At 42.5% G+C, this 17688-nt stretch overlaps 1 protein-coding gene across 1 annotated transcript in view; it reads right to left on the bottom strand.

Annotated features, from left to right (window-relative positions):
- Positions 1-538: 538 nt before the first annotated feature.
- LOC102292783 (EMILIN-1) overlaps positions 539-17688 on the bottom strand; it is a 31597-nt gene continuing 14447 nt past the window's right edge. The window contains exons 2-14 of the mRNA XM_005929216.2: positions 15925-16050; positions 15580-15827; positions 14430-14665; positions 14128-14301; positions 13040-14038; positions 10971-11304; positions 9714-9938; positions 9384-9629; positions 8048-8239; positions 6204-6320; positions 5554-5571; positions 5282-5416; positions 539-4909 (exon numbers count right to left, since the gene is read on the bottom strand). Coding sequence (XP_005929278.1) covers positions 4587-4909; positions 5282-5416; positions 5554-5571; positions 6204-6320; positions 8048-8239; positions 9384-9629; positions 9714-9938; positions 10971-11304; positions 13040-14038; positions 14128-14301; positions 14430-14665; positions 15580-15827; positions 15925-16050 — 3373 coding nt within the window. The 3' untranslated portion in view covers positions 539-4586. The remainder of the gene's footprint in view (positions 4910-5281; positions 5417-5553; positions 5572-6203; positions 6321-8047; positions 8240-9383; positions 9630-9713; positions 9939-10970; positions 11305-13039; positions 14039-14127; positions 14302-14429; positions 14666-15579; positions 15828-15924; positions 16051-17688) is intronic.

Raw genomic sequence — 17688 nt, 5'->3', positions numbered from 1 at the left:
AAGGTCAAAGGTCACTCTTTTCAGGATGCTAGTGTTTACATTTTGGACCGAGAAGACTGATGGTTTGAAAGACGAGTAAAGGAGGCCATCTATATCTATTGTGAACGATCACCGTTGAACAGAGTGGGTGACTTAAGACAGCAGCTATCAGCCAGTCCGGAAATCTGTTCCCAGGAACTTCAACCCCGCTCAGGTGAACTCAACAGGTCACATATTTTAAAACAGAGGAATTTGTATATTTTAACATATATTACTGCTGTTTTTAATATCTTACTACACTGGTCACTTCATTATGTTTCTTTACACTCTTGGAGGACCTGAACTAATTTTTATTCCAACCACAGAGTGAGACATTTCAGCCTCACGGTCTGCGCAGCATGCCAATGAATTACCAAACTGTGAGAATTAAAAACAGACACTGTAAAGATGCTGATCTGTGTATCTGGTATTCATGTGTTAGACTTGGATTCAATGCTGCATTTCTTCTAATGACTGTGCAGAAGCCAAACCTGCTGGGATTTCAGAAATATAGACTGTAGATTTAATAGTTTTTTTAATGACAGAAGAAATTATTCATCAGTAGACGAGTGTGACAAATACCCACCAGAGAAGGACATTTCTAAACCCACTGAGGGAAAAAAGACTGCTGTGAAGAAGGTGGGAACCAGCATATGGTGATATAAATATCTGCTGTCAGTTCCTCTGTGGGCTGTGGAGATGAACAGGTTACCGCTGTGAATCACATCATATTCAGTGACCAATGACGCTCAGATGAAGCTGTTCAACAAAGTGTTATTGATCTGCTGAGAGGTCAAAGATTCAAGGACAGGTGAAACATGTAACAGTGCGTGCTGTCCACACAGACTGTATATAAATAACGGGCACATCCTCCAAGGTCTCTCCAGGTGAAAAGTGAAGCTGCTACAAAACCTGCATTCTTCATAATGTGCAGCAGGGGGCGACTCCTCTGGTTGGAAAAACATTTCAGTTGCTAATTTTTCATCTTATTTAACGCAACATGACATTAATTTTTGGAAAATATGATCCTTTCCACACAGCTTCCTTAAGCCCAAACAGCTCCTCTTCTCTCCACCACTTCTCGTGCTCACGCTCATTCAGTTACACGGGGACAGGTCCAGGGGAGATCTGCACACATACAGACAATCGGTTAGTTTCCAGGTTCAGAAGTACTCACAAGTTCAAATTGCAAGTAGCAGGGCGACTGACACTGATGGCTCAACGATCCAGCGACGAGTAGAGCCGGTCTGCCATCTTAAGTAGCACGCCAATCGTCCTAATCAGCGGCAGGTGTGCTGATCATCCCCAGGTGCGTGGGCCAGGGGAGAGCAAGAGAGAAAGAGAGAGCAGAAGCGAGAGAGGGGAAAAAACAAAACATAGCGTCTGACAGACGTCAGCTGGCGGGATGCGGGGATCATGACAATTATCCACATCTCTGTCTTTCTTTCACAGCGTTTATAACTTTGAGAATAACCAAAACTTACACAATGAACTTCATGTTTTATTCAGGATGATCTGAAACAATGAAACCATCAGGAAGGTGTTTAGCCAGGAGCTGTTCTCTCATAGACTGATACTGGAAGTCTTTGTACAACCCCAGGTATCAGCCTCTGATGGCCTTTAAAACAAACACAGGTTTAAGACACATGTGGCCTTTACAGTTAGGAGCTGGACAATACACCCATCTTTTATACTTTATATGATTAGAACTCATGACTCAGCCCCACTGTTGAACTGACTGCCATGTTCCTTCCTCACCAGTGGTTTACTGGATCCAGTGACACATAGATGTCCTTCTCAGGAACTGGGCCTGAGAGACTTACAGTATGTCACCCTACACAACCAAGGGTGAACAGATTCAGGGCTATGCACATACTCACAGAGCTGGGGTTACCTCCGCTAACAGCTACTGTTTTGAGGAGGACTTTCTCTACAGGAGGGGTCTCAAACTTAAGCGAGCAGCAGGCCACGGCCACTTTTGTCTTCAAGTAGTACAAAAAAACAAACAAACAAATGAGAAAACACCCACAAATATTTCTGAAAATGTAGTGTTTTGTTTAAATTTCAAATATTGTCTGACCTGACAAAATTAAAATGCAGACATAAGCGTACACATTAGTTTTTGACTCTCACTGAACTAACACAGCCAGTCCCTCGACATGTTTGTGCTCTCTGATCATGTTGCCATCATATTACATCATTTTTAGCTTTTTAAAGAACTTATTTTAACATTGCACTCAACAACAAACAAATTCTCCCTCACAAAAAAGTAACTTCGACAGCCAAATTAAATTTCTTCAGGTCAAAATACGGGCCGCAAGTAGGGGTAACATGGGCTACAAGTGGCCCCCGGGCTGCGAGTTTGAGACCCCTGCCGTACAGTCTTCCTGGATGGGCATGTTTTACCAGTGCATCTGCCCATTTATGTTTTAGTCATCTTAAAAGCTTTATCAGAAATTAAGCATTGCTCACTAAACAACTGTTCAACCGAAGGTAACATAAACAAGCTTATTATATATACACTCCTCATAGCATTCTTCTATATATCAGCCATGTCTGCATAAGCAAACGATAAGAGCAAGAGACCAAAAAATATGTTATCCTAATGTAAACAATGATCTGTAATAAATGTCTGGTTCTTTCACTGCCACAAATACAAAGTACAGAACCAAATGTGGATTATACTCGTAATAAAATGCCGAATGAATTTATTTCCTTCTGTGTGTCGAAGAAAAAACAGATCGTGCATCTGTAAGAGTTTGCTTGGTTTCTGGGTTTTAAATCAAACAATATCTGTCTGCTGACAGTTAATGCTGTTTACTGAAATAACATTTAGACTGCAGGACTCGTTAATAGTAATTCTTTATTTTTACAAGTGGTGTTACTCTCTTTACTTAAGTACAGTACAATGTGGTATTATTACTTAGTAAAGGATCAAAATATTTCTTCCACCACTGTGCTTTTATGGTATTTCTTGACAGTAAGAAAATACGGAGTATTTCCATCCTTTAACGTTTGTCCATAAATGTGAAATTCTGTGATAAATATTTGTTAGAACATAAAAATTACAATAAAAACAAGAAAAAGTGCTGTTTAATATAAAAACATTCACAATGTGAACTCATCTCAGTTTAAAAAGAAAATCCACACAGATTGAAAATAGATAAACATTCTGCTGTTAGAAAGCATCAGAGCAAAAAAGCTTTCTTTGGTTTTCTTTCATCGTATGTAAAGTCACAACGTCTCATGTTGCCATGACAACCACTGACCTGTGAGGGTAGGGCATTGGGGTGGCGATGGGATATATCCCACCATCAGTAATAACAGATATCCAAAGATTCACCAGTCACAGGCACAGCTGTACGGAAAAGTCTGAGCAGTTTGTTTCTCTGTAATTAAGAATTTTGCACGTTAAGAGGCTTATTTTCAGTCTTTGTTTTGTTCCTTTTAAGCACTAAATCTACCTGGTTGCAGCAATGAAAAATATATTTCAAAATATATTTCCACTTTCTGTTTTCGCCCCTCTTAAGGTAACAGCACGTATCCTTTCATTTTCTGGGGGATGACATTTTTCAATTTCCACTTAAAAATGATGAAGATCAAGAAAAAGAATCAACAGCACATCTGCTCAACAGAAAAGACGACGGAAACCCCCATCAGGGGGCAGGAGTGAAGGCTCATAAATCACTATTCAGCACTAAACATCATCCTCGTGGAAAACCTGACCCACCACCTGATTACATCTGTCAGCATCTAATGCCTGCAGAGCAACATCTGGACAAGACGGAGCGGTTGTGGCAGGAAGCGCTTCACAGGGGGAGTGGACTGAGTGGTGGGTACGAGTAACAGTGCATTAACATTTAAAGTCATGCTCATTTGCCCAGAAGGGGGCTTACATTTGATAAACATCCACTTTATCTCAACATCTACTGCTCTAATGATCGTTAACTGATATCTTTAATAGCATTTTTGTGACTTCACAAACTTTCTGTAGCGCCGCCCTCAGTAAAAACTTTATGTGGCAGCCATCTATAAATCATCAGAATGCTTGTTCACATTATTGCTGTAATGAGCTCTGCGGCCTATAGAGGGCACTAACAGCACGTTACACGGTTAAATCTGGAACTCTTCACCACATGCGTCGGTGTGTTTCCAGAGGCTTTCTAGTAGGAGGAAGCAGGTCTGGCAGGCATCAGCTTATCCTGGTTTACAGGGACGTCAGTTCTCACAGCGCTGCTCTGAGGTCAGACCATGTGACTACATCAGATCAGCTGACTGGGTTTATAGTAAATCCACTCTGGCATCCACATGAGAGGTGACGTAAAGCCTCCTCTGAAGAAAAAGTTTTCTGTGCAGTCTGTGTGATCTGTTAAAAACACGTTATACTGATGCTGAAATCAACCAGGAAGCTTCATCGAAAAATACTCTGTCATCAGTTCTCGATCACTCCCAAATTAGGAAGTGACATCATACTTTATGGACCCGTCTCCTGTGGGTTTGTCATGAATCTTAAACAGCGCTGTTCAGGTCCTCAGGCCTTTTTGTTCACCATAAATCGATATAAATGCTCACTTGTCTTCATACAGCAGCATGCCGTTGAAGATGGTGAGCGGCTCCACAGAGTGAGCCAGTTTGCCCATCACCAGGTCGATGCACACCGTGTCCTGAGTCTGCAGAGGCAGAATGATGCTGAAGACGGCCAGAGAGCCCGGGTTAACTTTAGCCTCGGCCACGGGGTTGTTCTCCAGGCCCTCAGGCTGATAGCCTCCAGAGTCCACGCGGGCCATGCCGTAGTTCGACTTTGACAGGACTGCCTCGATCTTTTCGTTCCTGTGACCTGTCAGGACGGCGCTGAAGTAGTAATTTCCATCTACAGGTGCAGTGAAGATACCTGCAGGGAACCGGTTCACAGTATATTAAAGCAGAGATCAACCAGGAAATGTATGCATTAGTTTAATATGTAACAGGTCGTTTTTTTTACATTCATTAAGCTGCAGATGGCTTCAGTTCTGATCAAAACTAGGAAACTGTTTCTGAACTGGAGTTCAGTGATCATCAAACAACATCCTAATTTTTGACCTTTAAATATATCACTTTACTTCAGTTATTACAAACAGGAAGTAAATATGGACATAAAATAACATCAAAGTAATTTATAGGTTAATTATCGACATCAACACAATGCCAGGAGAAGATTAGAGTCCGAACTCTTAACCCTGTGACTAGTGGACAACCTGCAGATGCAAGCTCTGTTCGTGCTCACCTGTTCTCGGGTTGTAGAAATTTCCTTCGTTGACAAAGACCTTGTCAAAGACGATGGTTCCTGCTCTGTCCATGGGGGCAGTTAAAGCAGCAGAGAACGACAATTTGGGGATTTGAGCATCAGCGCCAGGAAGGCCTGAGAAGATACAAAGACACAGTGAGACACACACGCCGCTCTGCAGAGAGAAACAAACAAAAGCCAGATCACAGTGAAAATACTGCACACAACTGTTCTTCTACTTCAGCTGGTTTTTCTCTTAATTAAAGACGTACCTGTTTCCCCTTTGGAACCTGCAAGAAACCAGAGGACATGTTTAGTGGAATAATAAAAAGGTGCAACAATAAAACCCAAAGCAACCAGTTAACAGTGTGTTTAACTTCAAATAGTAGTGAGAAAGGAAACAACAGAAACATGTCAGCTGTTTGCTTTGCTGAAGATGAACATTCATCAGCCTCCAATGATGCCTCTGACTTCCTCAAGAATTTTCAGGTTACAGTAAAACAAATGTTACGTCCAAAATGCTGACTTTAACTAATTTTATTACAAGCAAATTATCTTGTACAAAGTACTTGATGGTAAATTTAAATTTACTTGATTGGTGCCCATTCAGTTTATACCAAACCCATTTTTCCTCATGATAATTTGTTTGTATAAATAAACATTTGATTTGAAAATTTTATTATTTTATATATTTCAGTTGCTTTTTGCTCAAAATTATTGCTTACTGTTTACTAAGGGTGAAAATCATTGTTTTTGAGTGTAGTGAGCTTTTAGCCTGTACTTTTAATTTGAAAAAACAAACAGGAAGTAGTGAAAAAAAATATGATTTTAGGTATGTTAGCTGGCTTAGTAATAGCTTTACTCACGACTTTTAGTCTTCCTGTATATCACACACTCTATAAATGTAAAATATCCATCTCACCGGGTGGGCCAATTTCTCCTTGTGGTCCTGGAAATCCAGGGGGCCCTGGGAGGCCAGGCAGCCCATTGAAGCCTCGTTCTCCTGGGTGTCCTTGAGGTCCTGGTGGGCCTGGTGGGCCTGTGCAATGACACAAACCTTCAGCTTTATTGTAACATTTTAGTCATCCTGAAATTTTAGACTTCTCCTGGACTTGACTGGATATGAAGCCAAGAGACTTTAAAATGTTAGAAAGCTTCGTTATATTCACCCAGTAATTCAAGCGCAATCATTCGTTACTGTTCATTAAGTTCACTGGAGAAAGGGAAGCTGAAGGGTTTAGTTTCAAAACAGTCTTTTACAGCTCACTTGGCATTAATATTTAATGACACGGAACAACAGACGACACACTGAAGACAAAATCTGCAGGTTTAGTTCAAGCTGTTGTTTGTTGGCTGCTGATGCATCATCAAACAGATCCACAGTGAAATAAAATAAATGTTACGAGTTGCAAAGTGCAATAATAAAGTTCTACTGCTCTGTCTATAAAAGTAAAAATAAAAACCTCGCAGCCTCTTCCAACCTAGCAATCTTTCCTTCAAGGTCCTCTCCTTGAGCAGCCGTGCACCGCCTCCAACATGACTGCTATTTTTAGATTTCACAGCAACCCTTCAACCTGAATTTTATTTGGGGAAAAGAGGATGAAGTCATAGGCAAATAGGGTAGGTGGTGGGCAAAAGTCACTTTACCTTCTGCCTTCTTGGGCGCTACACAAAGTCAATTCACAACATTACAGATGAACTCTGCTTTGGAGGTTTCACTCTGGGGGATAAATTCATGCTGCACAAGTCCACGAATGTGAAGAAAGAAGCCAACAAAACAAGAGTACAGTCCTGGCGGATCTTCTTGTTAATATAAAGATTACAAGTGTGCTCTCTAAATACGTTCAATGTGAAATTGCACTAGGAATGAGGTCAAAATGAGCCTTCAGGAGGAAAATTTAAAAATAGAAGCTGAGCAGGAAGCGGTCCAGAGGTGCAGAAAGAGGTGACCTTTGAAGGAAAAGATGCCACATTTGAGTTTTTATTTTTTCATACGTGGAGCTGTGTATACTATTATTCTTATTATTACTATTATTATTAGTTATCACAATCCAGGCGCATATTCCAAGTGGAAACAGAGAACAACAAACAACATGTACATCTGACAAACTCTGGAGTTTCCTCTGGATCTGATGACATCACAAACTCCCTTTTAGCTTTGCAGTTAGTGAGTAAATCAAAAGAGCATTCAAACCTCTGCTGAGCAGTGCCGGGCCTAGAAAACAAAACACCATGAACACACTTTCTCACAGTTTTGGCTTATGTGCGTTGTGTTTTTTTTCTGAATCATTATTGTGAAACCCTCCGATTTATTCTGAGTACTGCTTGATTCGTCCTGCAGAGGGCAGAAAGTTACTGAAAATGTTTACTGTACTTCAGGAACTTCATCAAACGTCTCTGACAAATATCTTTGCGCTTCATATTAATAACATAACTGAGCAGCTCATCCTGTACATTTACTTTCACATGTGGTAAACTGTAGTAAACACGGAGAAGCTTCACCTTTCATCAGTCTATCTATATTAGATATCCTTGTGAGGATTTCAGCACATCAGGATGTTAATAAATATCTAATCTAAGAGATCTAAGTCTGTCTGAGAGCACTGTTGTAATGATTGGTGGTCCCCAAGACAAAGTCAGTACATCAAGCCAATAAAAACCCTGCAACCCTCTTTTCATGTTATTCAGATCAGAGCGGAGCTGTGCTGAGAAATCACACTGTAGCTGAAAACCCCCCAAACAGAATCAGAGGAAGGAGCAGCTCACCCGTCAGGTCATGCTCTGACAAACTCTGCAGGTCTCTGGAGACCTGGTTCAAGCTCGAGTTCAGGTTCTTCACTCTGCTGTGGATGTCGTCCTGGCCGTTCTGGATAAAGTCCAGCAGACCTCCATGACGGATAACGGTGTCATTCAGACCAGAAACACACGTCCACAAACTCGAAACGTGTTTGTTCAGTCCTAAACACGGAAAACATCAAAACATCAAAATCAGCACGAGGAACATATGTTCGTCTTTCTCGTGTAACATGACACACTGGGTACGCGGCAGTACCCTCAACTTTTTCCTCACGTCATCCAGTTGAAGACGTCAGGACAGAAAAAACACAGTGAAAGATGTTTCCAGAGAAATGAGAAGCTCACTTTCTCCGAATTCCAGCTGAAGAACTCACTTTCTGACCACAGCAACACAGCTGGAGCACAGCTGCATCAGCTGTCGGTCCGCAGCACGATTGGAGTTTTGATTTGCACATATTGGGCACTGTAGTGTCCCAGTAAGGACACGGTGCCAGCACGGTGTTGTAAATATATCCTGCAACATGTAAGTACATAGAGTGTACACAAAGATGAACTGCTGTTATATCCTTCTGGTTTATTATGTTTAGCAAAAAGTAGTTACTTTAATTAGCGGAAGTGATAACTAGCAGACAGGTAAACATTCTAGCTGACCTGCAACTCAGAGTAGTATCTATACCAGGGAAAGATGGAGTAAACATCCTTTCTAACAGATGCACGGGTTAGAAAAAACCCAACATAATCTCCTCTTCCTGAATTATTATTGCTTATTCACAATGCAAGTCTACATGGAAAAACAATTTCTCAAAAACGATGAAACTGTTTTTATTTTTCCTTGATTGATTTCTTTTTATACCCAATTTCAATATGTTCTCAATGTTGAATCATCTGAACCTCAGTGAGGCACGGAGACACCGGCACACATGTTGTGTTTGTTACCAGCTCAAATACAAATTTGCATGTCCAAGATGAAAACACATGATAGACTTTTTAAAGGAAGAGTAAACATAGTAGTAAACATTGGGGCGATCGTGGCTCAAGAGTTGGCAGTTTGTCTTGTAATCGGAAGGTTGCCGGTTCGAGCCCCGGGTCGGACAGTCTTGGTCGTTGTGTCCTTGGGCAAGACACTTCACCCGTTGCCTACTGGTGATGGCCAGAGGGGCCGATAGCGTCAGTCTGCCCCAGGGCAGCTGTGGCTACAACTGTAGCTTGAATGAATAGTGGAAGTGTAAAGTGCTTTGAGGGTCTCGAAAAGCGCTATATAAATGCAATCCATTATTATAGACATGACCATCAAAATGAACCATACCTTCCTTGATTTTGAGGATGGAGTCAGAGACCCCATCCAGCCGTCCGCAAACTCCCTCCAGCTTCGACAGCCTCTTCTCAAGCCCGTCCCCAGACCTCTTACAGTCTCCCATCTCAAGCACTGTACTCTCAAATCGCCGAATGTCCCTGTCCATCTTATCCAGACGATTCCGGTTGTCTTCGATGTGCTCTGTCAGCTCCTGCTGGACTTTGTCTATCTCAGAGATGATCTTATCCTTAGTATTTCCTGTCAGGATTTAGAAGGTGACAGAGTGAACACTAGCTGGAGGCATTTAATGCAAAGCTATGTTTGTTCCCGAGCTCGGCTCACCGAGGTCCGTGATGACGCTGTCGTGTTTCTGCACCGTGTGCTCCAGACCCTTCAGGGTGTCGTTGATGGAGCTGAAGGTGAGGATGACATTGGACAGTTCGCCCTGCAGCGTTTTCAGGTGGTTATTGTTGATGCCTTCATTCACGCTATGGCCATCTAAAGGCTTCGCAGGATCCAGCGGTCCACTGTTGTCATCTGTGCCACCAGGTCTAGCATGATCAACACCTATTGGGGATTGAATTTCCCTATGAATTATGTGTTCAAGTGGTAAAAACAAAAATATCTATTTAATTAAACTTTGCTTTACAGGATTTTTTTCCCCTTAAAATATGTTGATGTTTGAAAAAAGCAGTATCAGAAATGACTGTATTTTGGTCAGGTAGCACTCAGGAGCTCACTATCAGCTCATCACAGCAGCTCCACCATCAGAGCGAACCATGCAAATAACATGTCTTCAGACGCAAATAAAAGAGGCTTCTAATGCAGGACGCCCTGGTGCATAACTGCAGTTCAACACGTTGAAATAAGAAGACGCATTTGATCTTTGTAGATTATTCAAATGCAGATGATTCGACATAGCTCAAACACATGTTAGATCATCTCCTCTCTACAGTTCTGAATCCTCTTAATTCATCTTTTATTTAGTTAGCTGTAGTTTTCACACTGAAACAGCAGTGCTTGGCCACATACTGAAAAGACTCCAGAATATTCCTTCTGCAGACTCATCTCTGCAGTCACAGGATTATGAATACGGGGTGGAAATCAGTTTTGGATGTGACTGTGCTGTAGACAGTTTCAAGATGCAGTGCTAAAAATCACAGCGGGGGATAAATGTTTATATTTTTATATCTCCACCAGGGATAGAAATAATTTAACACAGGGACAGAAATGTAGTGAGGAAAATCCCCCATTCCACCCAGCAAATCCCTGAGTATTACATCAGAAGAAACTTTGAGCAGACATAATAGACCAATACAAGCTGTTCATGGACATCCTGTTAGAGCTCTGTCTGCCCTGTGTGAAAAACAGACAATTAAAACTGCCCACAGGATTCTCCAAGATCCCTCACATATTTTACATTCTGTGTTCGAGTGGCTCCCATCTGTGTCCAGGATTTAGGACACGGAGAAAGAGAGGCAATTTTGTCCCTACAGCGATTCAGACTCTGAACTCTGACCCTTTCCTGCCCCAGTATTACATCCCTACCAGTTCTACCAGGAGATGAGGTTAAGTTAAAGAACAAAAAACAGATCTGACCTGTGGTTATGTCCGGGTTGCTCTTGCATTGGTTGGTGCACCTCCTGACATCATCCCTCAGAACACTGACTTCACTCTGCAGGACTGAGCACATCTGGAAGCAGCTGTCTCCCTCTGAATCCAGTCTGTTCTGGATTCTGTCGATGTGGTTCTGAATATTGGATAGCGCATTCTGGGAATAATTCTTCATCTTCTGCAGCTCTTCCTCCACCTTCCTGCACAGCTCGCAGTCCTCGCCCAGCATCTCCACCACCGTCACGATTCGGTTAAAGTGTTCTCCGTGATCACCGGTCAGGGCTTTGATTTTACCGACGTCATCGGTCAGGTCCAAAACCTGGTTATTGATTTAAATATTAACAAATGAGATGACTGCATAGTCACAAAATCTGAGCTTCTTTGACACAAAAAGTCAGTTTATAATCAACACATCACAGTTTTAATTTAAGTGCGTTGATTAATATTACAAACTTTGTGAAATAAGATTATTGAAAAGGTGAAGATAAAAAAACATCCAACCAAGCAGCAACTTTTAGGAATAAAAAAACGACACAAAATAAAATCTGCCAATAAACTGCAGTTTCTCGAAATGGCCACTGGAGACAATGTTAACTCATTCACTGCCAGCCATTGGCAGTGAATGAGTTAAACCCATTGACTCATTCACTGCAATTGACGGCTATAGACGTTAATGGCAGTGAATGAGTTAAAATTCCCATCTCTACAGCAGAAAAACATGTCTACAGCCCGGTTTGATAAATCCGGTTGTTCAGTCTGACGTCACTAGCCGTGTCTGGGCCTAAACTCCGCTGCAGGTCCATATATCAAACGATCACTATGGCATTACTGAGAGTTGAAAAACTGTCTAAAGTCTTTCATCTTTAATAAAATGATCAGCGTTCTGCTCTACCAGGTGTAACAATTGAGTTTAACATCCAGGCATCCATGAAAACGGAATTTATGACATTTAACGGAGTTAGAAGTTAGCAGGAGTTAGCTCGCTAGCTTCTATCTAAATACAATATAGCATGTCCTGACTGCGGGGTTTTGGAAACAAATTAAAACGTACAGCTCTGCTATCACTTCCAACATAAATGAAGACAGAAAACTAAACAGCAGTGACGTTTGTAGGGTTACTGAAGTTGGGCTAGCTGGTATATAATGATGTGCTACGTGACCGCTAGCGACACAGCTATGTTAGCATAATATAAACAAGCTAACTTTTTTTCCACTCGATAAAAGTTAACGTGAGTGTTCTCGGTGGTCAGGAACAAATGTAATCGCATGGCAGGATGCTGTAAAAGGACCAAACTTCAGCCAGGAGAACAACTGAGATAATCCATCCACAATACGAGGTTAGTCATTCATATACTGCTGCATGGGCTGGGCTGTAGTTACATCCTAAGGTTTTAAAAACTGAGCTTAAATAAATGATTAGCGGTAATAAAAGCCGAGGGAGGTCAACAGTGATCACTGACTGTTTTAGGAGCTTTTTGAGATTAAATAGAAGAAAATACAAACATTAAACATGTTAACAACACAAAAGCCATATTAAACGCAGACTACTTTAGGCCCGGAAGTAGGATTCGTCACGTCATCACTTAACGACCGGATAGTGTCAGTCTATACAGCTAGCTTACTTCTTCATAACATCTCTGTGGGGTCTTTTTTTTAATGAATAACCCCTTTAAAGTTTAAAGTTATACAGCATTTTGGGTGGGACCACTTAACTAGCACAGAAATGTTAACAGAGGTGACCGTGAAAGCTAGCTGTCTGCTAAACTTCATGTCAGCTAATTGAGGTCACTAAACCCACCCTCTCAATCCTGTTCGAGCTGTTGGTGCCTTTTGGAGCTTTTAAAATAACATTATTTTGAATAATAAGACTTTCTGTTGCACATCGAGAGTCTTTGAGTTATTGTGAAAAATTATTTTCTTTGGCTCAGGAGTCCAATCTAGTCGATGCGCTATAATGTTAAGGTGTTTATACAGAGGACATTTATTTGAACATGCAAGGAATTCTTAATCTGTCCTGTAATTATTTGTTGTGCTGAGCCAGATGTATGACTCACCTTGTCATACAGAGAGTCTCCGGACATCGACAGGTCTTTGAGTTGAGTGTTGAAATGTCGAATCTGATCCTCGTTAGCCACCACTCTCCACTCCAGAGACTTCTTGGTTGAATTGTCTCTTTCTCCTACCGTTCCCGGTAATCCTCCCCCGGTACCTCCCCAGCGTCCTCCTCCCCCTGTACTTCCTCCTCCTCCTCCTCCGGCTCCCCACGTCCCACCCCCATCCCCTCTGTTACCCCCCTCTTTTCCTTCTCCTGTTGATCCACCCCCTCCTGCTCCCCAACTTCCACCTCCATATCCCCCGTCACCTCTTCCTTCTCCTCCTCCTCCTTGTTCAGACGCTACACAGCCACACTTCTCCAGCCTCCAGTTCATTTGGGAGGTGGTGTTTTCTAGTTTCGACAGCCGCTTGTCATGATCACGTATGCTTTTCTTGACCTGCTCCACGTCCAGCTCCACGTCTGCGATCCTGTCGGCCTGGTCATCAAACCGCTCCAGAAACACGGACCTCAGCTCGTCCAGTTCTCTGTGGAAGTAGTCTTTCACGTCGTTCTCCAGGTATGAGCAGCTCTCTTCGGTTTTCTGCATAGTGCTGTTGACCCGTCGCTCCAGATCCTTCAATCGGTTGTTCAGGCGTTCCTCTGTTATCATGGCATCCCTACCATGCCCGCCAGTTTCACCACCAACAGGTAACCCTTGTCCTCTGGACCCAGTGTTTTCGCTGCTACTGGTGCCACCTTGTCCGCTGAGCTCCCTGTCCAGGCGGTTCTGCAGAATATCAAAGTTCTCAGAGGCCGTGCTGATCTTGCGTTCAGCATCAGTTACGCGATCTTGGAGGTCACTGATGATGTCGCAACATCCCTGCGAACGCACTACGTCCCGCCGCAGCCCGTCCAGGCTCTGCCGATACTGGACGTCCATGGCGTTCATCTGCTTCTCCAGAGCTCGAATCCTCTCACGGTCCTGCTGCTGCTGTTTGCGCAGATCCTCCACACCGGCCTGAAAACATCCAGCAGTGAATTTAATCTTACTGAAAAACACCGGCTAGAAAGATTTTGGAATATCGGCTTATTTAAGTTGTCTGATACCTGGCAGGAGGAGCAGGACAGCGACACTCTCCTCTCCAGCTCGCTCAGGATCTCCTCCTTCAGTGAGTTCAGCCGTCCTTCACTTAACGATCCTCCAGACACACCTCCCTCCAACTCATTACCTTTCCCATTCACCAGGTGGTTGTTGATGCTGACCAGGGTTTTATCGTGAGCCTGTTGAAGGTGATACAGTCTCTGATTACAACACCAGCACAAACACAAACAGCATAACACATCTTTTCCTGTTTTAGCTTCTTTACTCAGTCCACATAACCTCCCAGTAAAGCTGAAAACCAGCTCACCTGTGTGCGGTTGTCCAGCTGGTCCAGTTTGGTCTGAATGCTGTGAATCGTCTCTTTAATCTCGGGCTGAGCGGCATCCGCAGGGTTTCTCCCTCCTGAGCTTCCTCCACCAAGTCCATTCCTGCCGCCCTCCTCCTGTAAGCGCTCATTCATGGTGCTCATGGTGGACTGAAGGTCCTGGAGATTTTTTGTAAGACTGCGGATCTTCTCCTCCAGCTGTCTCATCTTCTCGTTGTCTGCTCGTTAAGGAAAGAAATGAAGCAGCGGTTACAGAAACTTTTAATAAAATAAAAGAGTTTCTCTTTTATTACCATTTTTATCATTCTTTAGAATAGACAGAATCCTGTCACGGCACCAAGAGACACTTTCAGTCATAGTTTTTATTTCACACATTAAACAAACAGCTGCGGAGAATTTCTAGCAGTAGCTTCCTGACAGCAGTCAACACTGTCACACACAACCAGCTGCTTCTTTTACACAAATGCAAGCTTTGGTTGCTTTCACACTTCTCACATCTCTTGGAAAAAGATGCTTCTGCATGAAGATATCATATCATAAGTCTTTTATTGACTAATTAGATGATGGTGTTTCACTGGCAAAGCTAGTGCCCCTGTTTGAAAAACAAAGGAGACGTGTGAGCAGCTCTATGCTACTGAGAACAGAGTTCCATTTTCTCCTTTTTGCGAGCAGCTTTTAGCCATTTGGTTGACTAGTGATTGATTTACGAAGTGAACTGGCTCTCACCAGAAGAAGTGAGCAAAGGCTGCAGATTAGTTTTGATTGACTAATATCGGATGCTACTGTTTGCTGCAGTTTGCTGATGATTACTGAGATGACAGCAAAGAGAGAAAATAAAGAACGATTCAGTGGACGATTGAGTTCCTGCTTCAGCTCTGGTTTTTATTGAGTCCATCTGGGTCTGGTGTCGAATGTTAAGCCGTGTTAGATCCTAAGAACAGGGAGAATCTCACTGGGAATTCTCATAAAAGGAATCTCCGCTGGTTTTTAAAGTGTCTACATTCAGTCCCATCTCATGGTGCAGCAGATGGACTGAGGATGTGCGTCTTTGTCTTCATGCACTCCAGCCACAGCTTTTCTTTAAACTGCCGAACTTCATGTGAATAAAAGAACAAAATGAAAATCCACTCACCCGCGTTTCCTCCAGACTGTCCAGATCCAGAACTGCCTCCCCCATAACTATGCCCTCCTCCACCTTGTCCACTGGTCGTCCCCCCTCCCTGTCCGGGCTGAGGTCTGGTGGTGGATATCTGAGTCCCTCCTCCACCAACTGGACCAATGTTGCAGTCTGCTCCACTGTAACCATGGCAACACTTCCAGTCCATCTCTGTCACCATTTTGTAGGCGACTTTGTAGCGCGGCCTCATGTAGGTCCGATAACTGCAGAGAACCAGGACGAGCACAAACTGATGACTCTGATTCACACACTATGTGTGTGTGTGTGTGTGTGTGAGTGTGTGTGAGAGTGTGTACTCACACCACCACCCGGCTGCACTGTCCACTCCCCCAGCTGCAGGGATGATAATCAGGCTTCACGTAGGTTTCAACTCCATCCTCAACCACACAACTCACCGTCTTTGTGACCACAAACGCACACCAGTTCCTGTTAGACACACAAATATAACAGTAGAATCACAAAATGAGACAATCCCAACAATCAGGACAGAATACAAAACTCAGGAGTGAGAAGACAAAAGTCAGTGACATGCAGTAGTGGATGTAACATGAGTAGAGATGGAGAAAAGCTCAGTGAATCATGATAAGTCCCTCAGCAGCCTGAGCCTATAGCAGGAGAAGGGAGGGTTCAGTATCACCCGATCCAGCCCCGACTATAAGCTTTATCAAAAAGATCTTAAAGCAGAGATGTCTGTCTCCTGAACCCAAACTGGGAGCTGGTCCCACAGGAGAGGAGCCTGATCTCTGTTTTACTTCTGGAAACTCTAGAAACCAAAACGAAGCTCGCACTCTGAGAGTGAAGTGCTGTGACATCCTTAAGACCTCACAGCACATAACACAGTGTTACACTTCCATACATAAATGCTATGTTTAACAGTAAACCCACAAGCAGAATCTTAATAGAGCTTTGTAAAGGAGGTACTACACGTAATATTTACCCATGATTTGGGCAACCGTTAATGAAGCAAAATCTTACAGCCAACATGAGCGATGCAACATCAAAAGCATAAAAATAACATGCGCTCCCTTGAAATACCGTTATCATAAAATAAAATAAAGGGAAACGTTCCTAAATGTCATAGTTTAGAGAACTCAAGTCAGACATAGAACAAAAGGTGAGCCTTTAATTCAGACTGAACACAAAGCAACAAAGTCCAAAATTTGAAACCATCAAAAATCCCCAAACCAACAACAGCAGATATGCTGACGAGCAGAAGAAAGGACTGTGTAAAAGCAGAGGGCTGATTCAGCGACTGGAGACCGGAGGCACAGCTCAACACAGAAAAATCAGGCAGAGCAAGGAAGTAAAACCAACACAGGAAACAGACGATAACTAACCTTTAAAGTTAAACTGGGATCCAAAAGTCACACACTATACACGGAAATGAGAAGATTCGCATAAAACATGAAAACAGAGACAAGAGAACGCTGGAGGACGAAGACACAGAAAGATAAGACAACGAGAGAGGAACAGATAGGGAAGACTGAAGACACAAACCAGAAGCTGGTAATCAAAACGCCACAGAAACTCAAATAACACAACAAGAACTAAAGCTCAAAATTATTAGAATGATAATGAAACAAAACAGGAATCGCAAACTCTATAAGACATTAATTAAAAACTACAATTTCATGCTGGAGGGTTTGTGAATCCAAACAGAAACCAAAACCACCGCGACAGTAATGTTACGATCAGATAATCAGTTTTTGGCTTCTTTAAGTTAAACTTAAAATGTTAGTTTGAGTAATAGGTGAACATTTTCTTGACCAAATTCTTTCAGCTAACTAACTAAAATATCTCTTAATAATACTTCTCTATATTTCTGCAATGTTTCTTACAGATAGTGTTGGATAAGATGCTGGTGATGATCAGATAAATTAAGTGATGATATTTGATGTTTAAATTGTGTGCATTCCCCCAAAAGCATAAAAGTATTTTCATATATTTTTTATCCAAGCATATGATAAAAGAATAGTTTCTCTTAAAGCTGTGTACACTTGCCACACACACACACACACACACACACACACACACACACACACACACACACACACACACACACAC

The sequence above is a fragment of the Haplochromis burtoni genome, unplaced genomic scaffold (genome assembly GCF_018398535.1).
Source record: "Haplochromis burtoni strain Fernald_Lab_line unplaced genomic scaffold, NCSU_Asbu1 Contig_121, whole genome shotgun sequence".
NCBI classification, from domain to species: domain Eukaryota; kingdom Metazoa; phylum Chordata; class Actinopteri; order Cichliformes; family Cichlidae; genus Haplochromis; species Haplochromis burtoni.
The sequence above is the reverse complement of the archived record's forward strand: the minus strand, read 5'-3'. Positions and strand labels throughout refer to the sequence as shown.